Below are 20,856 nucleotides of genomic sequence, written 5' to 3' on the forward strand. Positions count from 1 at the left end.
TGCATTCTGATTTTTAGTTGTATTTTCTCATTTGGTCTCATAGATAACCAAAAAACAATTACCTTTTCAATACAACACCTTTGATGCAGTCCAGCTGCATGTAAAACCATTGAGCCATTGTAAGAGTCGGATAGGGCTACAGGTTGTTTTAATCCTGGCAAATTATGGAGTGCTCTCTTCTCCTCTGTCCCCTAGGTCAATGCTTTTGAAGTGAAAGCTGTATCTCTTGGAAAGCTGCAGAAGGTGCTGTTGCGCTGCGAGGCTAATTCAAGGTCTCCTTATTGGTATTGTGATAAAGTCATTGTCAGAGAAGATGAGAACCACTCAGAATATGTTTTCAATTGTGAAAGGTAATTTTTACAAGAATTATCTTAAGTATAGGATAGATTCCTGAGGATGTCAATCATTTTTAATAACAATATTTTGCCAATTGGAAATACTGGATATGATTTTTTTTCATTCTCTAGGAAAAGACAGATTTGGACTAATTTGTGGTTTTATAAAATCCACAAAATGCTACAGAGTAAACTGCTTGAATTCATAAGATTAAATTATTACAGTGAGATATAATTACTAGATTATATAGTGTACCTCATCATACAAGAATCAGTGCTATAAGTGTGTCTTACATATTCAGAACACATTTTAAACTGAAATATATTTCTAAATAGGAAAGAAAAAAAGAACTGAAATCCAGAAGTAGGATTCATTCTCAGCTCAGTGTAACATCTGTCCTTGTGTGGGTAGCATGGCCTAGGAACAATGCATGCCAAGGCACTTTGCTGTATTAATTCTGCAATAATTACCATGCTAGATGTTGATCAGTAAAAATTATTCAGTGGCAGAGAGAGAAAAAATTTCATTCACAGCTTTCCAACGAGGAAGCTCTACCTCTGAAAAAGGATTAAAATAAAGCAGTGGGGCCCAGTTTTAAAACTGAAATACTTTGCTCTTTTCAAGGAGGGGAACAGCTTTGTGTTTTGAAAATCTCTCTGATGCATCATATCTGCGCTCAGGTTGTTGCAGAAGTGGTATGGATAAGCTGTTGTCTAGTAAGACAAAAAATTATTTCTTAGGGTCTACTTATGCAGATCAGCCCATTTTCAAGTAAAAAATAAGGAACCTGAAAGATTTACAGAATTCCATGAAATAGTTATGTGATTTAAGCTATGTGTTCCTGTTTCCTTCATCCAGCATTTCTAAGCATCGAAAGTATTAGTTGTGATACAATAATACAGAGAAATATTTTTGTACAGTTTTAATTAACAAGCAATTTTAATCTGAGAAGTTTCTTTTGTGGAAGCTAGAAAGGAGGAAATTAATAAACATGTAGAGAAAGCAGCCAAAAAGCAATAAACATAATAGGATTGATTTAAATTTTTTTTTTTGGATTTTATTCATTAGCAAAAGAAGCCTTTAGAAAATAGTGATAATTCCACTCTGTTCTAAGGATTCTATTTCTTTTTCTTTTTTTCCTGGAAATAAAATTGCTGGAACATTGGCCAAGCATTGCAACGATCCCTTTCCTGAGGGTGTCACAGCTGCCTCTGGTTATTATTATTATTTTTTTGAGTCTGTTCTTGCAGTGGCAGACATCTCTTTGTTCCTGTGTCAGTTTCATGCTGTTTGTTGGTGCAAACTTGTCAGGTAGGGGCAGTGGGAAAGGGCAGGAGGAGCATCCAGGGTCAGAAGTCTGACACTGTCTGGGGATAGACAAGGCTTCAGAAATTTCACACTTGTGACTGAACCACTTCTCAGCAGCTCTTGAAAAGGCAAATTTTGCTTTGCACCTTTGATGCACGTAGACCACCTGATAAGCAATAGAACTGCACAGAGCCTGAGGGCTAGGTAAGGGGAGCTTCTGCAGAAGAGACGAACAATCATGTGCTGAATGGCATTTTGTCACTGTTTAGGGAAATGAGGGACAATACATACACAGTTTTGTATCTTCTTTATAATCTACTGAGATTCATGTGGCTGTGAGGTTCCTACTGTGGAATGAATTATGCTGCTCTTCCTCATGCTGGGGGCAGCTCCATTTCCTCTTGGCCTCTCTATACTCATTCTCTTCAGGTTATGCAGTTATGCTGAATTGCAGACAGGCTTCATAGAAGACTCTATAATTTAGGTCATTCCTGGAGAGCCCTTGGGAGTGGACCAAATAAAAGCAAATAAAACCCAGCAAGCCCAGAAGCTTAATGAATATATTTTTGTTCTGTAGAAAAAGGAAGTTTTTTTGCTTGTTTCTTTGATTATGAAGCAGGAGGAAACTGCAGGAGTTCATAACACATTCCAAATAGAAAGTTTTCAAAGTAATCATAACCTTGTGTAACACAGCTAAGAAGCCTAGGTAACATTTACCTTCATCCATACTTCAAACTCATCTATCAGTCCTCAGCTGTTAGGGAGAACAAGGAAGCACAAAATTTGATTCCATCTGTTTTTAAGAACAAGTTTTGAACTTAAGAAATAGTGTGCTAGATACACACAAGTTATAAGTGGCACTTAGTTTGCAGAATTGTTTTTGAGCTCTTTTTCTGCCCCATTTTATCTTTACAAATAAATATGGTTGTGCCACATGGGTATATTTATTCTTACACAGCTCTTATATATGGAGAAGTATAATTTCAGTTGTTGAGTCAAAAACTTACTTTCCACTTTAACATCTATAAAAGAAAATCCTAATGTTTTTGTATTTGCTGTCACATATATATTTATTACAAAAGTAAGATGCTGATAATTGAATTATATTGTCTTGTAAAGGAGAAAAATCTTATTCCTACTTGCTTTTTTTTCTTTTTTTTCCTCTTATTTTCAGATGGCTTCCATTTATGTCTCAAGGTGTAATTCATTCAGAAATTGAGCTGTACCCTCAGGGTAAGTTTTAACATTATTCTATGGAAGCATGATCAATAAGTAAGTTGTACTGTTTTTACTCAGAAGAAATTTAGGCTGAGTTTATACATCATGTATCAGGGTTAACCATTTTTGCTGCTTCATTTTGGTATTTTTAAGAGAGTACGGTTTGTATTTGCATTGCGTGATGGGTATAAGGATTACTTGAGGATATAATGAGGGAATGACTGAGATGGAAAATTCTCTTATTGGCACAAAGGTTAGAATCACAGAATGTCTGTTTCTTTTCTTCTTTCAAACCTTTTATTTAATATTGAAGGATAGGCCCTTTATCAACTGCATTTTTGTTGGATTTTTTTGGCAGAATTTCAAACAACTCAATACCTGAAAAGGCAAGAAGAAGCTAACGGTAAAAGTCTTCTGGCTTTAATATTGAGTATTTCTGTTTCAGAACTAACTGCTTTATGTGTTTCTTGCAGTTTCTTTTAAAACATTAATTACAGTTCTCTATTTAAATATTTTGGTAAACTCTGAACTTTGTATTTTAATTTAAATAATAAATCACTTTGTTTTTCTTAAGGGTTGAGCCACACCTCAAAAATTTGGAAAACAGATTAAAGTTCATTGCTTCAGCTCAGTCTTCATGAGGCAAATTGCTAACAGATAATGGGGTTTGCCCAAGATAGATATGTCTGTCAGGCAGCAGATTTAATTCATGCAGGTTTTACCAGACATCTTTTTATTAATAAAACCACAGTGTAGATTGTGGCATTTCTTTATAAGATGACTGTGGGTTTTTATTTCATTTGTTGTTTGCCTTGCACAGGATTAATTTATGTCGCTAAGTGGCACTTGTTTCAGACAAGCAACAGCTGAAATCGAAGATGTGCAAAGATCATCCAGACCCAGATTTTCAAATGCAGAGATGCATTTTCCAATAATGAATGATTCTTTTTAAAAGTAGATTTATATTAACTTCCTTTCAGATATTTGCATAACTTGTGTGCATCTTCTGGGGGCAAAGAAGCAATTTCAATATCAGGGAAGCTTTATATAAAATTATGTTTTAGAATCCTCCTCTTGTTAAGAATTTTCTCCAAAATCATTTATTTCATGCCAGTCTCAATGTCTTGGCTCAATCCAAGAAAACAGAGCTCTTGATGGGACATGTATATAAAATAAAAAGGAACTGTATGCAATAAATTACTTTGATTGGTTTTCTTTTTGCATTTCTTATTTATATATTTTTGTCACAAACCAAATTCTGGAGCATGAGCATTTTTTGTGGCGGGATGCTGCTAGAAATCTTTGCCAGCCACTGTGTTCGTAATTCCAGCTTTAAAGACTGAGGAGACTGGCAACACACTAAGGTTGCACCCCTTATTTGAGTTTGAACGATGCAGAATTTATCCAGCCTCCAATTATCACTCCCAGCCTCATAACTTTTTAGATGTACATTAGTTATAGTTCTTGGGCTAAAATATTATTTTATGTAATCTGAGTAACTTCATATCAGTAACAGTTATAGATGTATTTTGATTTTACTTTTCCACTTTACAGAAGGAGACTGGAAGATTACTGTAGTCACTGGGGATTTTGAAGCAGCTGGCACAACAGCAACAGTATCCCTTTATGCTTATGGAGAAAACAAAGCTTCTGGCCCTATTATTTTGGGATCTGGGAAACACCAGCTGTTTAATCCCAACAGTGAAGATATATTTAAGGTACAGTATGGTTTTGACACAGACGCTGGAGAATTCAAAACATGCAAAACAGCTCTCCTCAAAACTGGATAATAACGATAACTGAAGGGACTCAAAGAAATATGTATATAAAAGGATCATTTAGCATTTCTAAGAGAGTGGTGGACTTTTATGATAGTGAGATTTGAATCAGAAAATGTATTCAAAACTGCTTCGAGCAGACATGCATCTCTCAGAATGTTTAATACTTGCATCTGCTTGATGTTCTACTTTTAACAAAATGCTGTTGATTTGCAGAGACAGAAAGAAATTTATTTGCTTGTTCTTTGCACTGAAATAGAAAGATAGTCCTAGTTATTGCTTGTATTGCATATCCACTCTTGGAAGCATCTGCTGTTGTAAATTCCTCTTTAGATTTCTTCCGGTTCCTACCCATGCACTGTCATGAGAACCTTTCGTTGAATCAGACAAGAAGGAAGTAGAGGATGGTAGACATTAGCATCAAGTCCTACTTGATTGGTTAACTCAAGTAATTTAGACTACAGATGTCCTACTTCTGAAAGAAAAATTAAAGGATTGCAACTCTGAGAGATGCTTCAGAAATGTGAAATTTTCTAGGGATTTTCTAAGTTTCAAATAGTTCCTCTAGTTCTAGTATTTCCTTAGAACACTGCCTCCTGCACTTGTTAAATCTGTAATATGTTATTTAGGGTGAAAATAATGTATGCATAAACAGACAGAGATTCAGTGACAGATGTGACAAGAAGTTTTTCAGACCTGTTTTATTTTTGTTTGTGAGTCTGAAGCGTAAATATGTAAGCTCTGGCAGAGGGAAGTTAAAGGTGGCCTTTCCCTTAAATTTATTTAAGTTGCCAATGACTTGGTTAAAGTTTCTGGGTAATGATTGGTTAAGAATATCTGATATCAAAACAGGGAAGTATAATCAGTGTTCATTTGCCATGAGAAATATTTCTGTGGATGTTCATTTGGCAGCAGTGCCACTTTCTGAGGTCAGGGGTTTTTCTTATGAAATCTATCTTCCCATATATAACTTCTTGGAAGTATTTGATATGTGATGAAGCACATGCCAAATACATTTGAGAGGAACTGTCTATCTTTCATTATCATTTTGCAGAAGATTAGGGAGACAGTTAGAAGTGAATGGGGAGAAACCAAACACATGAGATCTAATGCCAGGAAGAGGCGCAGCAGCTGCTTGAACTCTCCTTCTCCTGGATCCTGTGTCTACAGCACAGTTATTTCTATGTAGGGATTGTTGGCTGAGAAAAGGAAAACCACTTCTTATGGTGAAGAAAGTGCCTGCCTTTCTGATATTATCCTCATAGTACCCACAGGAGCCGATATATTTTCGAGTCCTAGTGAGGTGATTCTATACATTTCACTTTCACTTTAGAAATGATCTTCGTATTGCTGTCACAGTATTTGTGGAGATGACCTCTCTCCTGTTTCTGTTTCCACCATAACTTCCCCTTCTTCTGCAGAAAGGCTGAGCAGAGAGTACAGTAAAATATTTTCTGCTTGATGCTCCATGCCTCCTGCTTCTTCACTGCTGATTTGCTGCTCTGAATACAGCTCTAGAAAGCAGACAAAACTTCACTGGAGCAACCCTAACAAATAATCAATAGTAGCAGTTGCATAGGAAGAACAGTAAACTGCAGAGCAGCTGGATTTCCTAGAAGTCATGAATATTCAGTAATCTAAAAAATCATGAGAAAAGAATTGCTAAAAGTTGAGTAAATCCAAGTGTATTTCTCTATATACTCCTGAGGTTGTGTTACTCATCTAGAACCTGATCTTCATGTTGCTTGCATTACTGTATAAATAAAATGTAACTTGATTAGGTACATTTACCTCTACTTGCTGTTTGAGTAAGTTATCTTAAAAACTGCTTCACCTCCACTGCAGCACAAGTAGGATATAACACTATTGCCCTTAGAGATTTCTGTATGATTGTAGCATATGACCTCTGCTGAAAGTAATTTAAATGGGGAGGGTTCTTGTTTGTAATTGGAGCCCTGGGTTCTAGGTTCTGTCGAGATAGTTCCATGTAAACTGCCCTATATTTGTTCTCGTGGCTTAGGGATTTTCCAAACAGATGGGAAAGTCACAAATGAACAATATGGAGAGGGGAAAGAAAAGGAATTTAAATTTGATGGGTTTTCCCTTCTGCTCAATAACTGTTCCTGCATGTTGAAAGAATCTACTTCGAAGCTAAGGTTTTCTGCTTCTGTTACGTTTGAGGCATAATTTTTAGGGAATAATTTTTCTGTTGGGAGTCATTCCTCCTCCAACAGAGGGACTTCATTCTACTGTAAGTTGCAGCATCTATCAGAACTGTGATCTGTTTCCAGTGCATTTCTTGGTATTTAAAAAATACTGATTTTTACAGTATGTTAAGTTGCTCTGGTCACTGAAGCTTTAATTATACTGTAAATTACATTTTCCAGATCTGTGCATTCTGCGTCATCGTTCTTTGAAGCACGGTGAATTATCTTTTATGACTGTACACCCAGTATGATAAAGAAATACTTTTCCCATGTTTTAAGTCTAACGTGTGGTTAGGCCACACATTCCCTTCTTTGTCCCAGAGAGAACTAAGCAGAAGCTTGTAAGCCTATTATCTTCCACAAAAGCCAGCTTTCAATGTCTCAATTTTTATTACTTTCATAGAGAAGAATTCCCTTCCTTTGGATTGCAAGGATCTGATGTTTAAATCATGTCTTTCATTCATTCCTGTACCTTATATCCATATTCAATGTTTCATCAATCAGAAAAGAGATGTCTAAAGTAAAATAAGAAGCAGTGCAGAGAAAACCAAATATTATAAAATAGGTTGAAACAAATCCATTTTCATGCTTTTCTTCTCATTGTTGAAATAAAAGGGACCGTAAAGAGCTCAGTGAGAATTGTTCCCAAATGGAAAGATAGTAAAAAGCAACTGCAAGCACTAATGTGGCTATTCGATCTCTTAACCATGGGACTGCCAGTGCCTAGAACTCAGGCATATCACAGAATCACAGAATGACCTGGATTGGAAGGGACCTCAAGGATCATGTAGTTCCAACCCACCTGCCTAGCAGGGCCACTAAACATACACCTTTACTAGATCAGGTTGCCCAGGGCCCTGTCCAACCTGGTCTTGAACACCTCCAAGTATGAGGCATCCACAACCTCCCTGGGCAGCCTGTTCCAGGGCCTATCCACTCTCCTAGTGAAGAATTTCCCCCTAACATCCAACCTAAATCTTCTCTCTTTTAACTTAAAACCATTTCCCCTAGTCCTGCATAGCTTGCATCCTGGTTTTTTCCAGCTGTCCCTGTTTGCCATCATGGCCATTTTGGTCCAAAACAGTTGAATAAAACTCGGAGAAACCCACGCTTCAGAAAGATTTGCTTAAGGCACATAAAAGAGACATATTGCTGGCCTTAACTCCACTTGAAACTATTCATCTCTCTACTAAATCTACATGATAACAACATGAACCATGTTCTGTACTGAGATAAAAGGGGGAAGCATCTCTATCATCTACATGCTGTGTACAAAGCAAAATTTATCTGTTTCTAAGAAAACAACTAAAAAGGACTTTAAAGAGCTCACAAACAACATAGGAGATAAAATCAACTCATCTTCAGGAAATGAGAATGAGTTAACATGTTGTTGCTTCTTCATTAATTCTGCAATAAGGGGTACCACAGTATGATGTGTATATTTATATAGGAATATATATTATCCCCTTTTGAGGTGGTTTCGTGAGAGAACTTTATGTCCTGTTAGTCAATTTCAGTTTAAATCTTTCAGCCATATGCCTATAAAATTTCTTTTTTTTTTTTTTACTTCTGGACAGCAGAAGATGAAAACATTAAAGGACCCTACATTTTGAGTGTCTCCTCTCTCTCATTTTATGCTGCTCCCCTTGTCAGCTTCAGTCAGTTGTAGCTGTGATTTTGTGACATTGGTGTCCATTTCTAAGGGTCTCCCTGTTAAGATCAGCCCTCACTTTCCCTGGTCAATTCTACCTTCACTCATCCACACTTCTGCCTTCCCTTCCCCTAAGCCATTTTCTAGTCTATTCATATTCTTGTGTCTCCTATTATGTCACTATCTGAACACTTTTCAGGCATGAAAATATGAATAATATTCATGCATGCTCTTACAACTATGTTTTTTTTTTTTGTTTGAACTTGTCATAACTTTGTAAAAGAGAATATGCTCTTTTGAAGGTGCGGTTCTTATGCTAGACAAAGTGAGATCAAAGTGTCTTGCATTAAAACAAAATACAGTAAAGTTTATGATGGCCTATGCTTGATATGACTAGCTCCTTGACAGCCTTTCATTATTTTGTCTACTCTGAAAATGAATAATGCTGTGCATTATGGGGATTTTTCAGTACAAGTGTTATCACATCTGGTTCTAACCTTGGAGACAATGATATCAGTCAGGTGATGCCCACTACACTGAGTGCTGCTGAATTGCAGAGTTTGGGTTATAAAGTCTAACACTCCTGTTGAAAGGAGGATTAGCTGGAGTCGTTTTTTGTTCCAATTTTTATTATTTCCCAAGACAGAGATGTCTCTACAACCTCTCTGGACAATCTGTTCCAGGATTTGACCACTCATACATTTTTTTCACCATCTGTTTAAATGGAATTTTATTTTATTTTATTTCAACACTTAAATTGTCATTTCAGCTTGTTTCCATTGCCTTTTGTCCTGGTTATCACTGAGAAGATCCTGGCTCTGTCCTCTTTGTAATTTCCTTTCAGGTGTTTAAAGTATCCAAAGGAGAGCTAAAAGAAAAAAGGGGACAGACTCTTTAGCAGAATTAGTAGTGACAGAACAAGAGAAAATGATTTCAAACTAAAAGAGGATAGATTTAGGTTGGGTATAAGAAAGAAGTCTTTTACAGTGAGGGTGCTTAGGCACTGGAACAGGTTGCCCAAGGGAAGTCCTGTTCGTGGAGACATTCAAGGCCAGGCTGGATCAGGCTCTGAGCAACATGATGTATCTGTAAGTCTCCCTGTTCATAGTAGGGGAGTTGGACCAGTTCCCCATAGTAGGGAAGGGACCAGGTCCCTTCCAGCTTTAAGGATTCTATTCTATGATTTATAGACATCGATGAGATGACTATGAGCCTTCTCCAAGCTGAACAACCCAAGCCTTTCCTCATAGAAGAGATGCTTCAGTCCCTTTGTCATCTTCATGTCCTTTCACTGGACTCTTCAGTTGTACTGCGAGGCCCAGAATTAGATGTGGTACTCAGATTTGTGTCATCAGGGATAAAGGGGTGGTAAGGACCATCCCCCTCATTCTGCTTGCTGTGCTCTTCCTTCTGCAGCACAGGAGGTTATTGACCTTCTTTAAAATGGGATAAAAAAATCCTTTACTCCCTAGGAATGAAATGCAGAAAGTTAAAGTCTGATATGCTCACAATAACCTATGGTTTTCAGTAGTTACTGTATCCATCTGTTATAGGTAATATTCAGATCTGAGGGATAAATATTGCTGTAAATCCAACAGGAAATGACAGGCATATATTGCAGAGGTCAGTTGATGGTCTACTAGGTTGTTATAGAATCAACAGTCAGAAGGAGGGTAAACCAGAAATCCAGTCCTAGTCTGAGGTTTTGGATTGAAGTGACTGCTCTGTATGTAGCTTTTTTTAAATGAATCCCATGTATCTTCGGACTGTTAGAAGCACTGTTATGTGTCCACCACTGTTATTCTTTCTGCTGCATCAGCTCTTCATGCATAAGGTGCTCTTGTCTAACCACATCATTGTTCTTTTAGCATGAACCTTCATACTGAAGGCTAAGTGGAGCTTAAGTTTATTTACGTGGCGAGACATTGCTTGAGCATTTTTTTACAGACAATGCTAAGTTGTATTTCAGTTCATACCTTCTGATAGGCAGTGTTTTGATTCCCATTTTGGAAAGCTTCACATCCAGTAAAACATATCTGGGCTAACCTGGAAAAGTGCCATCCTCTCGGAGAAACCTCAGCTATGCAAGTATCTACATCCTCCTAATATGGGGATTTTGTGCTTGTTTTCAAGAACTGATACCTTAATGCCATAAATATAGGAGCAGGCATTGAGAAACAGCACTGAGAAAGAAATGATTTTTTTCCCCCACAGTTTTAATGTAATTATTTAGTCCTACTCCTTAGATGTCTATACAGCTTTATTATTATTATTATTATTATTATTATTATTATTATTATTATTATTATTATTATTATTATTATTATTTTTAAATAAGATCATTATGCTTCCATTTTGGCAGCTGTGATGTATTCTGATTCCTGAGTTAATGCATAACTGACAAGTTCATTGACTGTGATTCATGAATAGGCTGCATTCAGACAGCCAGAAATGTAAAAACCATTCATAGAGCATGGGTACCTTCTTGGTAAATCAGTTTTCATATTTTTGGAAACACTTACCAGCTGCATGCTTGCAGAGTAAAAACATTTCCTACTTCCAAAGATTCCTCCATTACATGCAGATGCTGTAGGAGTTACACAAAAGAAGTAAACGATTCCTCTTTGTTTTAGGAATCCAGATGCTGCACATGACTTTTCAGAAATTCTGTTAATGAGATTGCCTTACATGAAATTAATAACTGTCTGTCAAACATAGCCTTTAGCAACTGTGTTAGACACTGGGATTTTGATGTTGCTGCTCTTAAAGTATTGACTTATCCAAATCTTTTCCATACTAGACTCAGTCAACAGTCTCTTGGTAAGATCTCACTTCACATTTCACTTAGATAAACGTCTCAAGTACTTGAAAATAGGTCATGCTGACTTCACTCAAAATATCATACTTATTCTAGAGACTAAAAAATCTGTTTGCTTAGCTTATTTGGAAATAAACTCTAGTCTTTGCATCCTCTTTAGAATGAACTTTCTAATAAATGTAGATTTTCATTTATGCTGAAGGACAAACTATAAAATATGAGCTTTGTGCAGCCTCAGTTTCAAAAAGTAATGCTGAGTTTGCTAAGGCATGTTTTACAAAAAAAAGTTCCCACTTCCTTCAGAAAGAAGAAAGTTTTGTCCTTGAGCTTGTTCAAAAAATAAGTAACAGTGACCAGCGCATACAATTGTATTGATTAGCAGTGTCAATTTGACTGACTACATGTAAACACTTAGTATATGGGTGTGACTTATCTACTTATATTTAAAATACCTATATTTAAAAATGAGGCACTTTTAAATACAGTCTGCGGTTTATCTCAATATCACGTGAAACTGATACTATAAAAAATAAGCGTGATACTGATGGATAGGGTAATATTTTTATGGATATCACAGTGAAGAAAATGTTAATGGAACGTTAAGTTTCAGAGGACTTAGAACTTACGTGTACATTCCAAAAATCTCATAATTTGAGAATTTAGGAGAAAAGGATGCCTTGTTCTCTTCCTTCCTGTAGTCACAAGCAAACATACTTTTGGCTTGGCATTTTGGATGAAATTCACACTTAGCACATGGTCATAACTTCATTAATATAGTTGCACTGTGTCCTCTTTCAGAGCATCAATGCTACAGAGAGATAGGAATTACAGAAAAGGCACAAACACAGGAATGTTTAGAGATGCTAAACAGGAAGTTTGTGAATGCAGTCAAACTGCAACTAGGAGCATCTTCTGGAGAACTGTACCTGTCAACTGGGCTTTTTGTTCTGTAACGGTTTTTCTGTAAACCCTCTGTCAGTTTTGGTGGATTACTGTGTTAATTCTCCAGTAACATGAAGTCCTTGCATGGTGATGAATGTTATTTTACTTTTCCCTCTCTTTATATCTCAAATCATTATTATTATTATTATTTCCTTTGGTCAGTTGACTCATCTTCTTATTTTTGTGAGCTTTCTTCTCTGCTGTTGTACCAGTAGTTTGTCAAACATCTACAACAGCCCATTTTAGATTTCTCTCAAGAGAAAAAAAAAAAAAAAAAAAAAAAAAAAAGTTGGCTAGCATAATAGATTAAACAAAATTAATATAATTGAGGAAAATATAGCTTTATGGCTTCGCTTCTCAGCTGGCCCACACAGTGCCCTCTGAATCTATATAGGCATGGTTTTTTTTATCACTAATGTTTCAGTTTGTTTCATAGCTAAATGAATGACTAAATGCTTCAGAAGACAAAAGAGGCTCTTTGAGAGTTGCTAAGAGTCATCATAATGAAGACTGTATGCAAATATGCCTCTGAGGCTCCTCTTTCAGCAAGGGCTATGCCAGAATTTCATCATGAGCATGAGATTTCAATTTTTCTTTCACTAAATTGCCTATAAAAACACAAACAATAGTCAGTGCCTCAGTATCATGGGAGTATCACTTCTGGTTTTTCCAATACTACATTTCATTCAATTTTCAATAAAGGGGAAGAATTCTAATATATTGTTGTAAGGCAACCTTAGTAGTCACTTACCCACTTCAGAGGGTTATTGTAGCAAATTAGCCTACATCTTGGCTACATGTTTGATTAGCTTCAGAGAGCCTTCATCTGGTCTTGTAACTTTGCTGCATTAGAAGCATGTTTTTAATGTGTATGGTTTCCTTACAACAGATATACACTCCGTTATTGAGTATGATAAAGGTGATCCCCTTTAACATACTATTTTAATGTAGGAAGACTTGCTACTTTATCCATAAGTGTGACTATTCTAAATTTATAGCATTAGCACAGGTGTCTTGATACTGTCATACAAGATTGAATTGTGCCAGGTTTATTTCAGGGAAACAAGGAAATGATGATCTAACTAAGAATACAAGAATCTTTTTTGTGATGATTCTCATGGGCAAGAAATGTCAGAGTGGCATCTCTCTGTGTCATTGCACATGAAAACTTTTCAACAAGAGTGAAGGATATATCTCTAGTGTCCCTGTGCTCCCCAGCCTCACTGAGCTGAACCATATGAACCAAAGAGAAAACACTGACTTACACTGTTGCTTTAAAAAAACAAAATCAAAGAGGAAACTCTCATTCTGGGTCAGACATTAATATTGCCTTCCAGAGGATAGACAGAGAACTTTCAAACTCAAAACTTAATTCATAAAAATTAATTCATCATTCTTGATTATTCTGACTGTTGGAGTAATGCTGGTGTCTGTTATCTGCTTGTCTGTCTGTGTCCTTCCTTTACCCATGCTCCTCCCCAATTTCTTTTTAATGTCAATCAGTAGCAAATAATAGGCAAAATAAACTTCTTTTTTTTTTTTTTTTAATTTTTATTTTCCCCTTCCGTGATTATTTTCCACTTTCTATGAGCTTTAAAAAACATCAATGAAATGAGAGCAGTTAACCTTGCTTTTGTGCTTAGGTTCTTGCCATCAGCACTGCTCAAAAAAACTTCTGCAGACCAAAACAAAGCAGTTCTTATTTTAGGGCTTCAATATTCAATGTGACATAGCCATGTTTTATTGTTTAAATTTGCTGCACTCTGGTGTCAGCACTTACAGAAACAGTTAACCCTGACACCAATACTCGTAAACACAGAAGACAAAGGGAAAAGTGTGCCACAGTAGACTGATAAGTGGTAGGAATAGTTAATGGAGCTCTGCTCACAATAATTCTGTGGACTGTAAAATATATCATTGATTGCAGCATTTACAGTAAACAGAAGGTATTTCTGTTTATTAAAATTTTTGTATAGAATTAGAAGCTTTCATTACCACGCTACCAAAAGGATTCTGTCAAGAGATCTTAAAAGGAACTGAATTGTTTGAGCCCTTTTGTCACTTCAAATAATGCAGTAATCAAATCAATTAAATTATTCTTAGACTACTTCATGTGCTTTTGCTTGATTGCTCTCACATTCATTGTATATTAAAGCATCATTTTCTGAAGAAAATAACTTTAGTTACACATTAGCAGCACACTAAGCTTGCATGCCCAGTGTAAGAAGGGCTGTTAAAAGATAATAGAATTAATTAAAAAAATCTTTTTTTTGTTGTTTGTTTGTTTTTTTTTTCTTGATACAGATTAATCTCAGGGATCTTGGGCAGCTATATAAAATCCGCATTGGCCATGACAACACTGGTAATGATCCCAGCTGGTACCTGGAGGAAATCAGACTTGAAAGACTGTCACCTCTTTCTCAAGAAGAGATTTGTCTGCCCATAGAGTGCTGGCTTGCAGAAGACAAGGGTGAAGGTGATACATGGAGAGAAGTGGCAATAAGAAACCCTACAAAGGAAATTTTGCCAAGTACGTGCTCAGTATATTAGATTATGTGTTCACTAGCCTCATTCTGTGAGTACATGACAGCTTCTCATATTTCTTCCAGGGAACATTGTTGAAAAGTTAGCATAACCGTGAAACAAATCCTTCCATTACAAGATGCTTTCTGGTTTGAAACAAATGGAAAGTGATCACCCTGCCCCATTCCCTCCCTTCTCACCACCAGAATAATAGCAATGGCTGGGATATCTTACTCCTCTTAGCATTCTTGGTGTGTTAAAGTGCTCCTAAATCACTGACAAATGCTTCTCTTCAGAGTAACTAGCCTATTTACATAAGGCAGGAAATTAAGGTGTACTAAGGTATGTACTGTCATCTAGCATCACGTTCCTTTTAGTAAGCTCAATATAATCCTTTCTTGCATTGCAAAATATATTCTGTACCAAGAATCAGTGATCTGAATCATCACATGCACATTTTCAAATCAAACTGAAGTCACAGCCATTAAAATAGAAATGGCTGGCTACAGAGAGGCACTTCTGTGACCTGAAAGTTTATCCACAGCTTCATTGCACTCCGCTTTCTTCAAGCAAAGCAGTAAATAGCCCATCGTATAAAGTTATTATTCAACTAGTCCTTGCCTTCTACAGAGGAATAGGCAGTTAGTGTAATCATTTAGCACAATATTTTTTTATGGAATGCTTTTGAAATTAACAGAATGACAATGCAGTTGGTAGAAAATACCACAACAGTGGTAAGCCTTGCAGAGATAAGTGCTATCGTTTAGGTAAACTGTTTTTGAAATTAAGTAGTGACCATTGCAAGGATTCAGTGGCTCAGCATAAAAGTGGATCGTCATGTATGTAGTGTGTGAGATAAAGTCATTTCAGAGGAAAATATCTAACAAGCGGAAAATCTTAAAGGAATATAATTCTCTGGTTAGGCAGTAAGGGCTGGTGATGTTTAAATGTTTTCATGGGCTTCAAGGTCAAAGAAGGCTACTGATCCTTGTTAAAGATGCCAAAAGATACTGAGATACAAATACATCAGCTCACCTTTCCCTTCTGCTCTTCTTTTATAACTATTCTACGGAGCATTTAGTGACTTTAATAGGAAATTTCTGAAACAAAGAGTGATCAGGATGAGCAGGGCCCTATGGTGTGTATACCACAGTACATGCAGTTTATTACAGTGACATAAAAGTCTATGCAGCTCCAGTAGAAAAATAATGGAAAAGTCACTTAAGTTATATAATCCATTACTTCAACATGATGAAAGGCGCAAAGTCAGGTCAGTGCTGTCAAAGTCTAGGAATACTTTTAAAACAGCAAATTTATTTAGTCTTTCTAATCATTCAATTACTGCTTCTTTTATTGCTTTAGCAAAAACATTAACTTCATTAAAATATTTGCCACAAGATTGTATGCAAAGACATATTAGAAAGGATTTAGAAATTTCTTGAACTTGTAAGGTTTACAAATTACTTATTGATTTCAGGCACGTTTAAATTGAATATCAATGTAAACTCAGCAAGTCCTCCCAAGGATTTCCTATTTAGTTTCTACAGAACAAGCAAATGAAATACTATCCATCTGCATTTCCCATTTAAAAGTTAATTGCCTTACAAGTACTGGGCAAACCACATCAAGTCATTTTCTCCAGCAGAACAAATGATATACTACTTATTGCTTAATGATAATCTGATATGATTTAGTAATTTATGTCCCGTACTTTCAAATCAATTTAGTATCTTCTAGTAGTAGTACATTTACTTAACTATGAAAATCTTGTACTAAAAATTTTAAATAAAATTAATACAAGTTTAGCTCAGAAGGCACTCTTTTTTTTCTCTCTTAAATTTACTGTTCTTTAATGTGTTATTACTCAGCTTATTCCTTAGAAGAAAGTGTAATTTTTCCCTTATCTTTTTTTTTTTCTCTGCTTCAACCAACCAAACTCTACCACCTACCCTACAAGATCCCAAAACTATGGTGCTGATTTTTGATTCCTTGTATTTTATTTTTTCCCCCTAATTTCTTCAAATTCTCATCTACTTTGAGATTCTGAGAGCTTTTCTTTAACTGTCTGGAGTGTGCTGTTGGACCACATGATCCCTGAAGGTCTACTCCATCATAATTCTTTTGGTTATTTATCCGCCTACTCTCACTTTTTCTAGCAGTTCCAGACATTGTTTTTGGCTTACCAAACTAACCAAAAATTGTTCAACAGTTTTCCAAGTTATGGGCATTGGAATTTGGTCATCATATCCAGAACTCGGTAAACAGCTTAAGTGTCACTCTATGAAAATAAGTTGAAAGCTTTATATGGGATACTTTGGGCTTAGCTTTATAGCATCATGGCAACAGAGCATTGTTAAGTGAATCCTTGCATCCTATATTTTACCCAACACTCAGCAGTCTGAAAAATGCTCTGGCACTGACTCATTGTCATGGGTTTCACACAGGGACACTTGGGCTGAGGCTGTCCTGGGACAGCCCTGAGAGGGTATCAGATAGAGTGTCAGTTTGTCTGAGTCCTTAATAGGGGTTCTCACCTGCACTTGTGCCCCTGTGCTTGTGTAGATGGGCTAAGCCTGAGAGAAGCCAGAGTACGGTGCTTTTTGGGGTCCTACTGCCTGCGTTCCTCTGTGTATGTGCAGATGGCCCTTACACACAACCTAATATGAAGAATTAACTGTCTTCAGATAGGGCTGAACTTCTGATGTAAGGGTATGCAAGACCTTTTGAGTTTTCTTACTGTTTATGCGACTATAAACTTCAAATGGGAATCTTTGCCTAACTGAAAGAATACTGTACTGATTTGAAACAAAAGACAAGTATTGAGGCTGAGGCAGGAAAAAATCCAGCTTAGAAGATTTAGACTAATTTTCCACTTAGGGAAATATGCATGCAAATACAGAAAGAGGTTAGGATGTGCTGACTGCCTCAAATAGTACAAAAGATGACCAAAGCAAATAGTAATGATTCAAGCATTATCTCTACAAAATTTGTATCCATGTTTAATCATTCAGGAGGCACTGACTACTTATATAAATAGCCAAGCTTCTCTTTCCTATTGTAAAACTCATTTGTAAATGTGCTTATTTCAAAGTCGAAATGCTCTGAAGAATATTATCTTCTCTGCGCTCCTCAAGATAAAATTGCAGGGGCCATGAAATTCTGACAAGAGTTCAGAATTTTTCTTCTGTTAAGTCACTTTATGTGCATCACATGGCTTGCTAGTTTTCTTTTTCTTCTTTTTCTTCTTTCCTCTGAAGCAGCTGATCTACAGTGGTGGAAGCTAAATAACTGACTAGGGAAATCTGATCACTGGTCTACTTGGGTAGTTTGATAATCTATGTCTGAAATACGGCTTTATTTCTGTGGCTGTTATTTGAGGCTGTGGCACTGCAGTATTACAGCTGACAGCTCATTGCATACATTACCCCACCTGTGACACCCCCACCCAGCACCAGAGATGTGCTGTAGCTGTTGTGCAAAAGCCCAAGACTGTGACCGGGAGGGTAAATGTCTGAGGCGAGAGACTCCAAAGACCTTTTTCCCTTCTTCCTCCTGCTCAAATGCCAGGAAAAGGAAAACAACACTGGCATATTTTCTCATCCACAAAACTTGAGAATAACTTTTGTTCAAACAAAAAGTTTCAATTTGCATTTCTCCTGTGCTGCCATGAGCAGCTTCTGAAAAGTCCACTCATGGTTCTTACAGCTACAATGAATAGATAACACCAGACCCTTTTCCTACACATATTTTACATTTATATACCTAAGTACTGAAGCTGAACACGAAAAGACCTTATTCACGTGCAAGGATCTAGTTTGAATTTCCAGTGCTAGACCCTTAGGATAATTACATCTATTAAATCACTCAAAATTTTCCATGTATGTTTTTTACAGTATTGCTCTAAATACTACGCGTAAATGAAAGCTTATATTAGAAACTCTGAATCTGTAATTGAAAAGTCTTCAGTTGATAGGATTTTTGTATTTATAACTCCTCAAACAGTCTGTGCTTCCTGGGGAAGACAGTACCTCACAAACACTATCAGCCATTAAGAATTTGTACCCTTCTAGACTTAATACTGAGCCAATCCATATTTTACCCTTCTGTCATGGCAAAATGCCGAATATTATTTCTGCAGATCAGGTGGCGAGTACTAAATGATAAAATCCTATGACAGAGATTCAGTCTTTCTGTTAAATGAATCAAAGTAAAATGATAATTTCATTAAAGCAAGAATACCATAGGGAACCAGGGAGCCTGGAGCAGTACTGTGTTGCAGTGTCTTGGATCACCAGTCTTAGATGAGGACTGGATAGAAAAAGTCCTACAATTTTAACATTGTATAGCAATTACTGTCTCTCTATGTTTTGTGTTCTTTGGCCAGTTTGTCTGTTTGTGCTGGCACACTGACAGGACTGGATTCGTGCAGTGAAGCAGTAGGTGTTAAAAACTCAGTGAGCTAAGAAATCAGTGGTCCCACCATGAGCTTTGAAGGGGAAATAAGTTTGGGCTCATTCTGACTGCCAGTTTCTGGCTAGATCATCTTAATACCTTTCCTGGAATGTATCCTCTGGTTTAGTTTCATCCAAAAATAATCTATTGTTTTGCTCTAAAATCAGCAAGCAAGAAAGAAATAAGGTAGGCCAACCAGGGAATTCAGTTTCTTGATTCAAATTAGTGTGCTCTTGTAAGCACACCGGTGTCATTGGGCTCAGCTGCAATGTGGAGGAAACCTATTTAATGTATGAATAACATGATAGTTCTATATACCTGAAATTCCTCTACTCTTAAATGGAATTCTAAATTAATGACTCCTTTATTAAAATTACTCTGGAAAGAACTAACAGTGGGTCAGTAACCTGTACTAAGTCAAAAGACAAATATTTCTGCCATGAAAGCTTTCCTGCTATTCTTACTAATAAATTCTTCTTCAATCCTATTATGATTATTATTTTCTCATCTCAAAACATATCAAAATATTTATTTAGTCTTTAATGCTGAACAAATTTTGTTGCTTGTGACTGAATTCTGTACATTGCTTATTCATAAGAAAATGAGAGATATATTCTGTGCTTACAGGTTGGGTGTCAAACTAACTCTTGCCATTGGTGAATGGTTAGAAATATACCTTATCTTCTACACTGGAAACACTGATTCAGGGTTCTTTAATTTGCATTTTGTTGCCCTCATGTGCCCTTAGTTCACATTTTTTTCATGACCGCAGAAACAGGACATCCTTTCTTTCTCACTTTTGTCCAGGTAGTTCATGTTCATGAAAATGTTATCAATAGAAGCCAGAAGCTGGAGCTGGAAAATAACAAAACACCAGAGGTCTCAAGATAATATCTCAAGCAGTAGCAGTAGTGTGTTCTTCCAGACTAAGAGACTATAGATTTGGAATTTATACACTGACTGTTCAGTAACTCTTATACTCCTTTTGATGTTAAGCACCCGTGCCATTTTTAAGCGAGGTTGTTATACTGATTTGGTGTCTGTCTTTTGTACAACCATTCAGAAGCTCACCACCTCCATCTCAAAACATTTATTTCTCTTCTTTCTACTTTTTCATCTACACATCCATGTCTCAGAGTTTTCTGTTTGATTATTAAGCTTGTCTTAATCAACCATTTTAGGAATTTATAAATCTCAATCTCTTACTTTCCAAAAGGTCACTTTATTTTCTAGTAAGGGCTACCTGAGATTTCTTCCAGCCATTCTGTGTTAATTAATCCTCTTACATCTTTTATCAAAGTTATTGCATTTTTCAGGTTGTTCTATCACTCTGATGTGCCCTGCATTAGACTGAGCTGCCTAAGAGCGATTCTCTGAATGCTGAAACAGTATTTCATGGCTTCTGTTCAATAGTTGCCTATTTTCAACATTTTATTTCTTTCTTTTGCCTATTTTTTTCCATCTTTTTTTTATATTCTTTTTTTTTTTTTTTTTTTTTTCCTTCTAATTTTTCTGTTGATGTAGTTTCATTAAATCAGTAGCATATAGTAAAATGAAAATGCTGCTGCAGAGGAACAGTCCATAGAGCTGTAATTCTTAAAGTTGTGTGATTCCTTGTTCTTA

The 20,856-nt window shown here is 36.4% G+C and overlaps 1 protein-coding gene across 1 annotated transcript in view; it reads left to right on the forward strand.

Moving 5' to 3' along the window:
* RP1 (RP1 axonemal microtubule associated) overlaps positions 1-20,856 on the forward strand; it is a 187,865-nt gene that overhangs the window by 75,142 nt on the left and 91,867 nt on the right. Inside the window, exons 22-26 of the mRNA XM_015855578.2 lie at positions 196-350; positions 2,819-2,877; positions 3,221-3,265; positions 4,417-4,580; positions 14,563-14,788. Of these exons, the coding sequence (XP_015711064.1) occupies positions 196-350; positions 2,819-2,877; positions 3,221-3,265; positions 4,417-4,580; positions 14,563-14,788 (649 nt within the window). The remainder of the gene's footprint in view (positions 1-195; positions 351-2,818; positions 2,878-3,220; positions 3,266-4,416; positions 4,581-14,562; positions 14,789-20,856) is intronic.

This window comes from Coturnix japonica, chromosome 2 (assembly GCF_001577835.2).
Source record: "Coturnix japonica isolate 7356 chromosome 2, Coturnix japonica 2.1, whole genome shotgun sequence".
Taxonomy (NCBI): domain Eukaryota; kingdom Metazoa; phylum Chordata; class Aves; order Galliformes; family Phasianidae; genus Coturnix; species Coturnix japonica.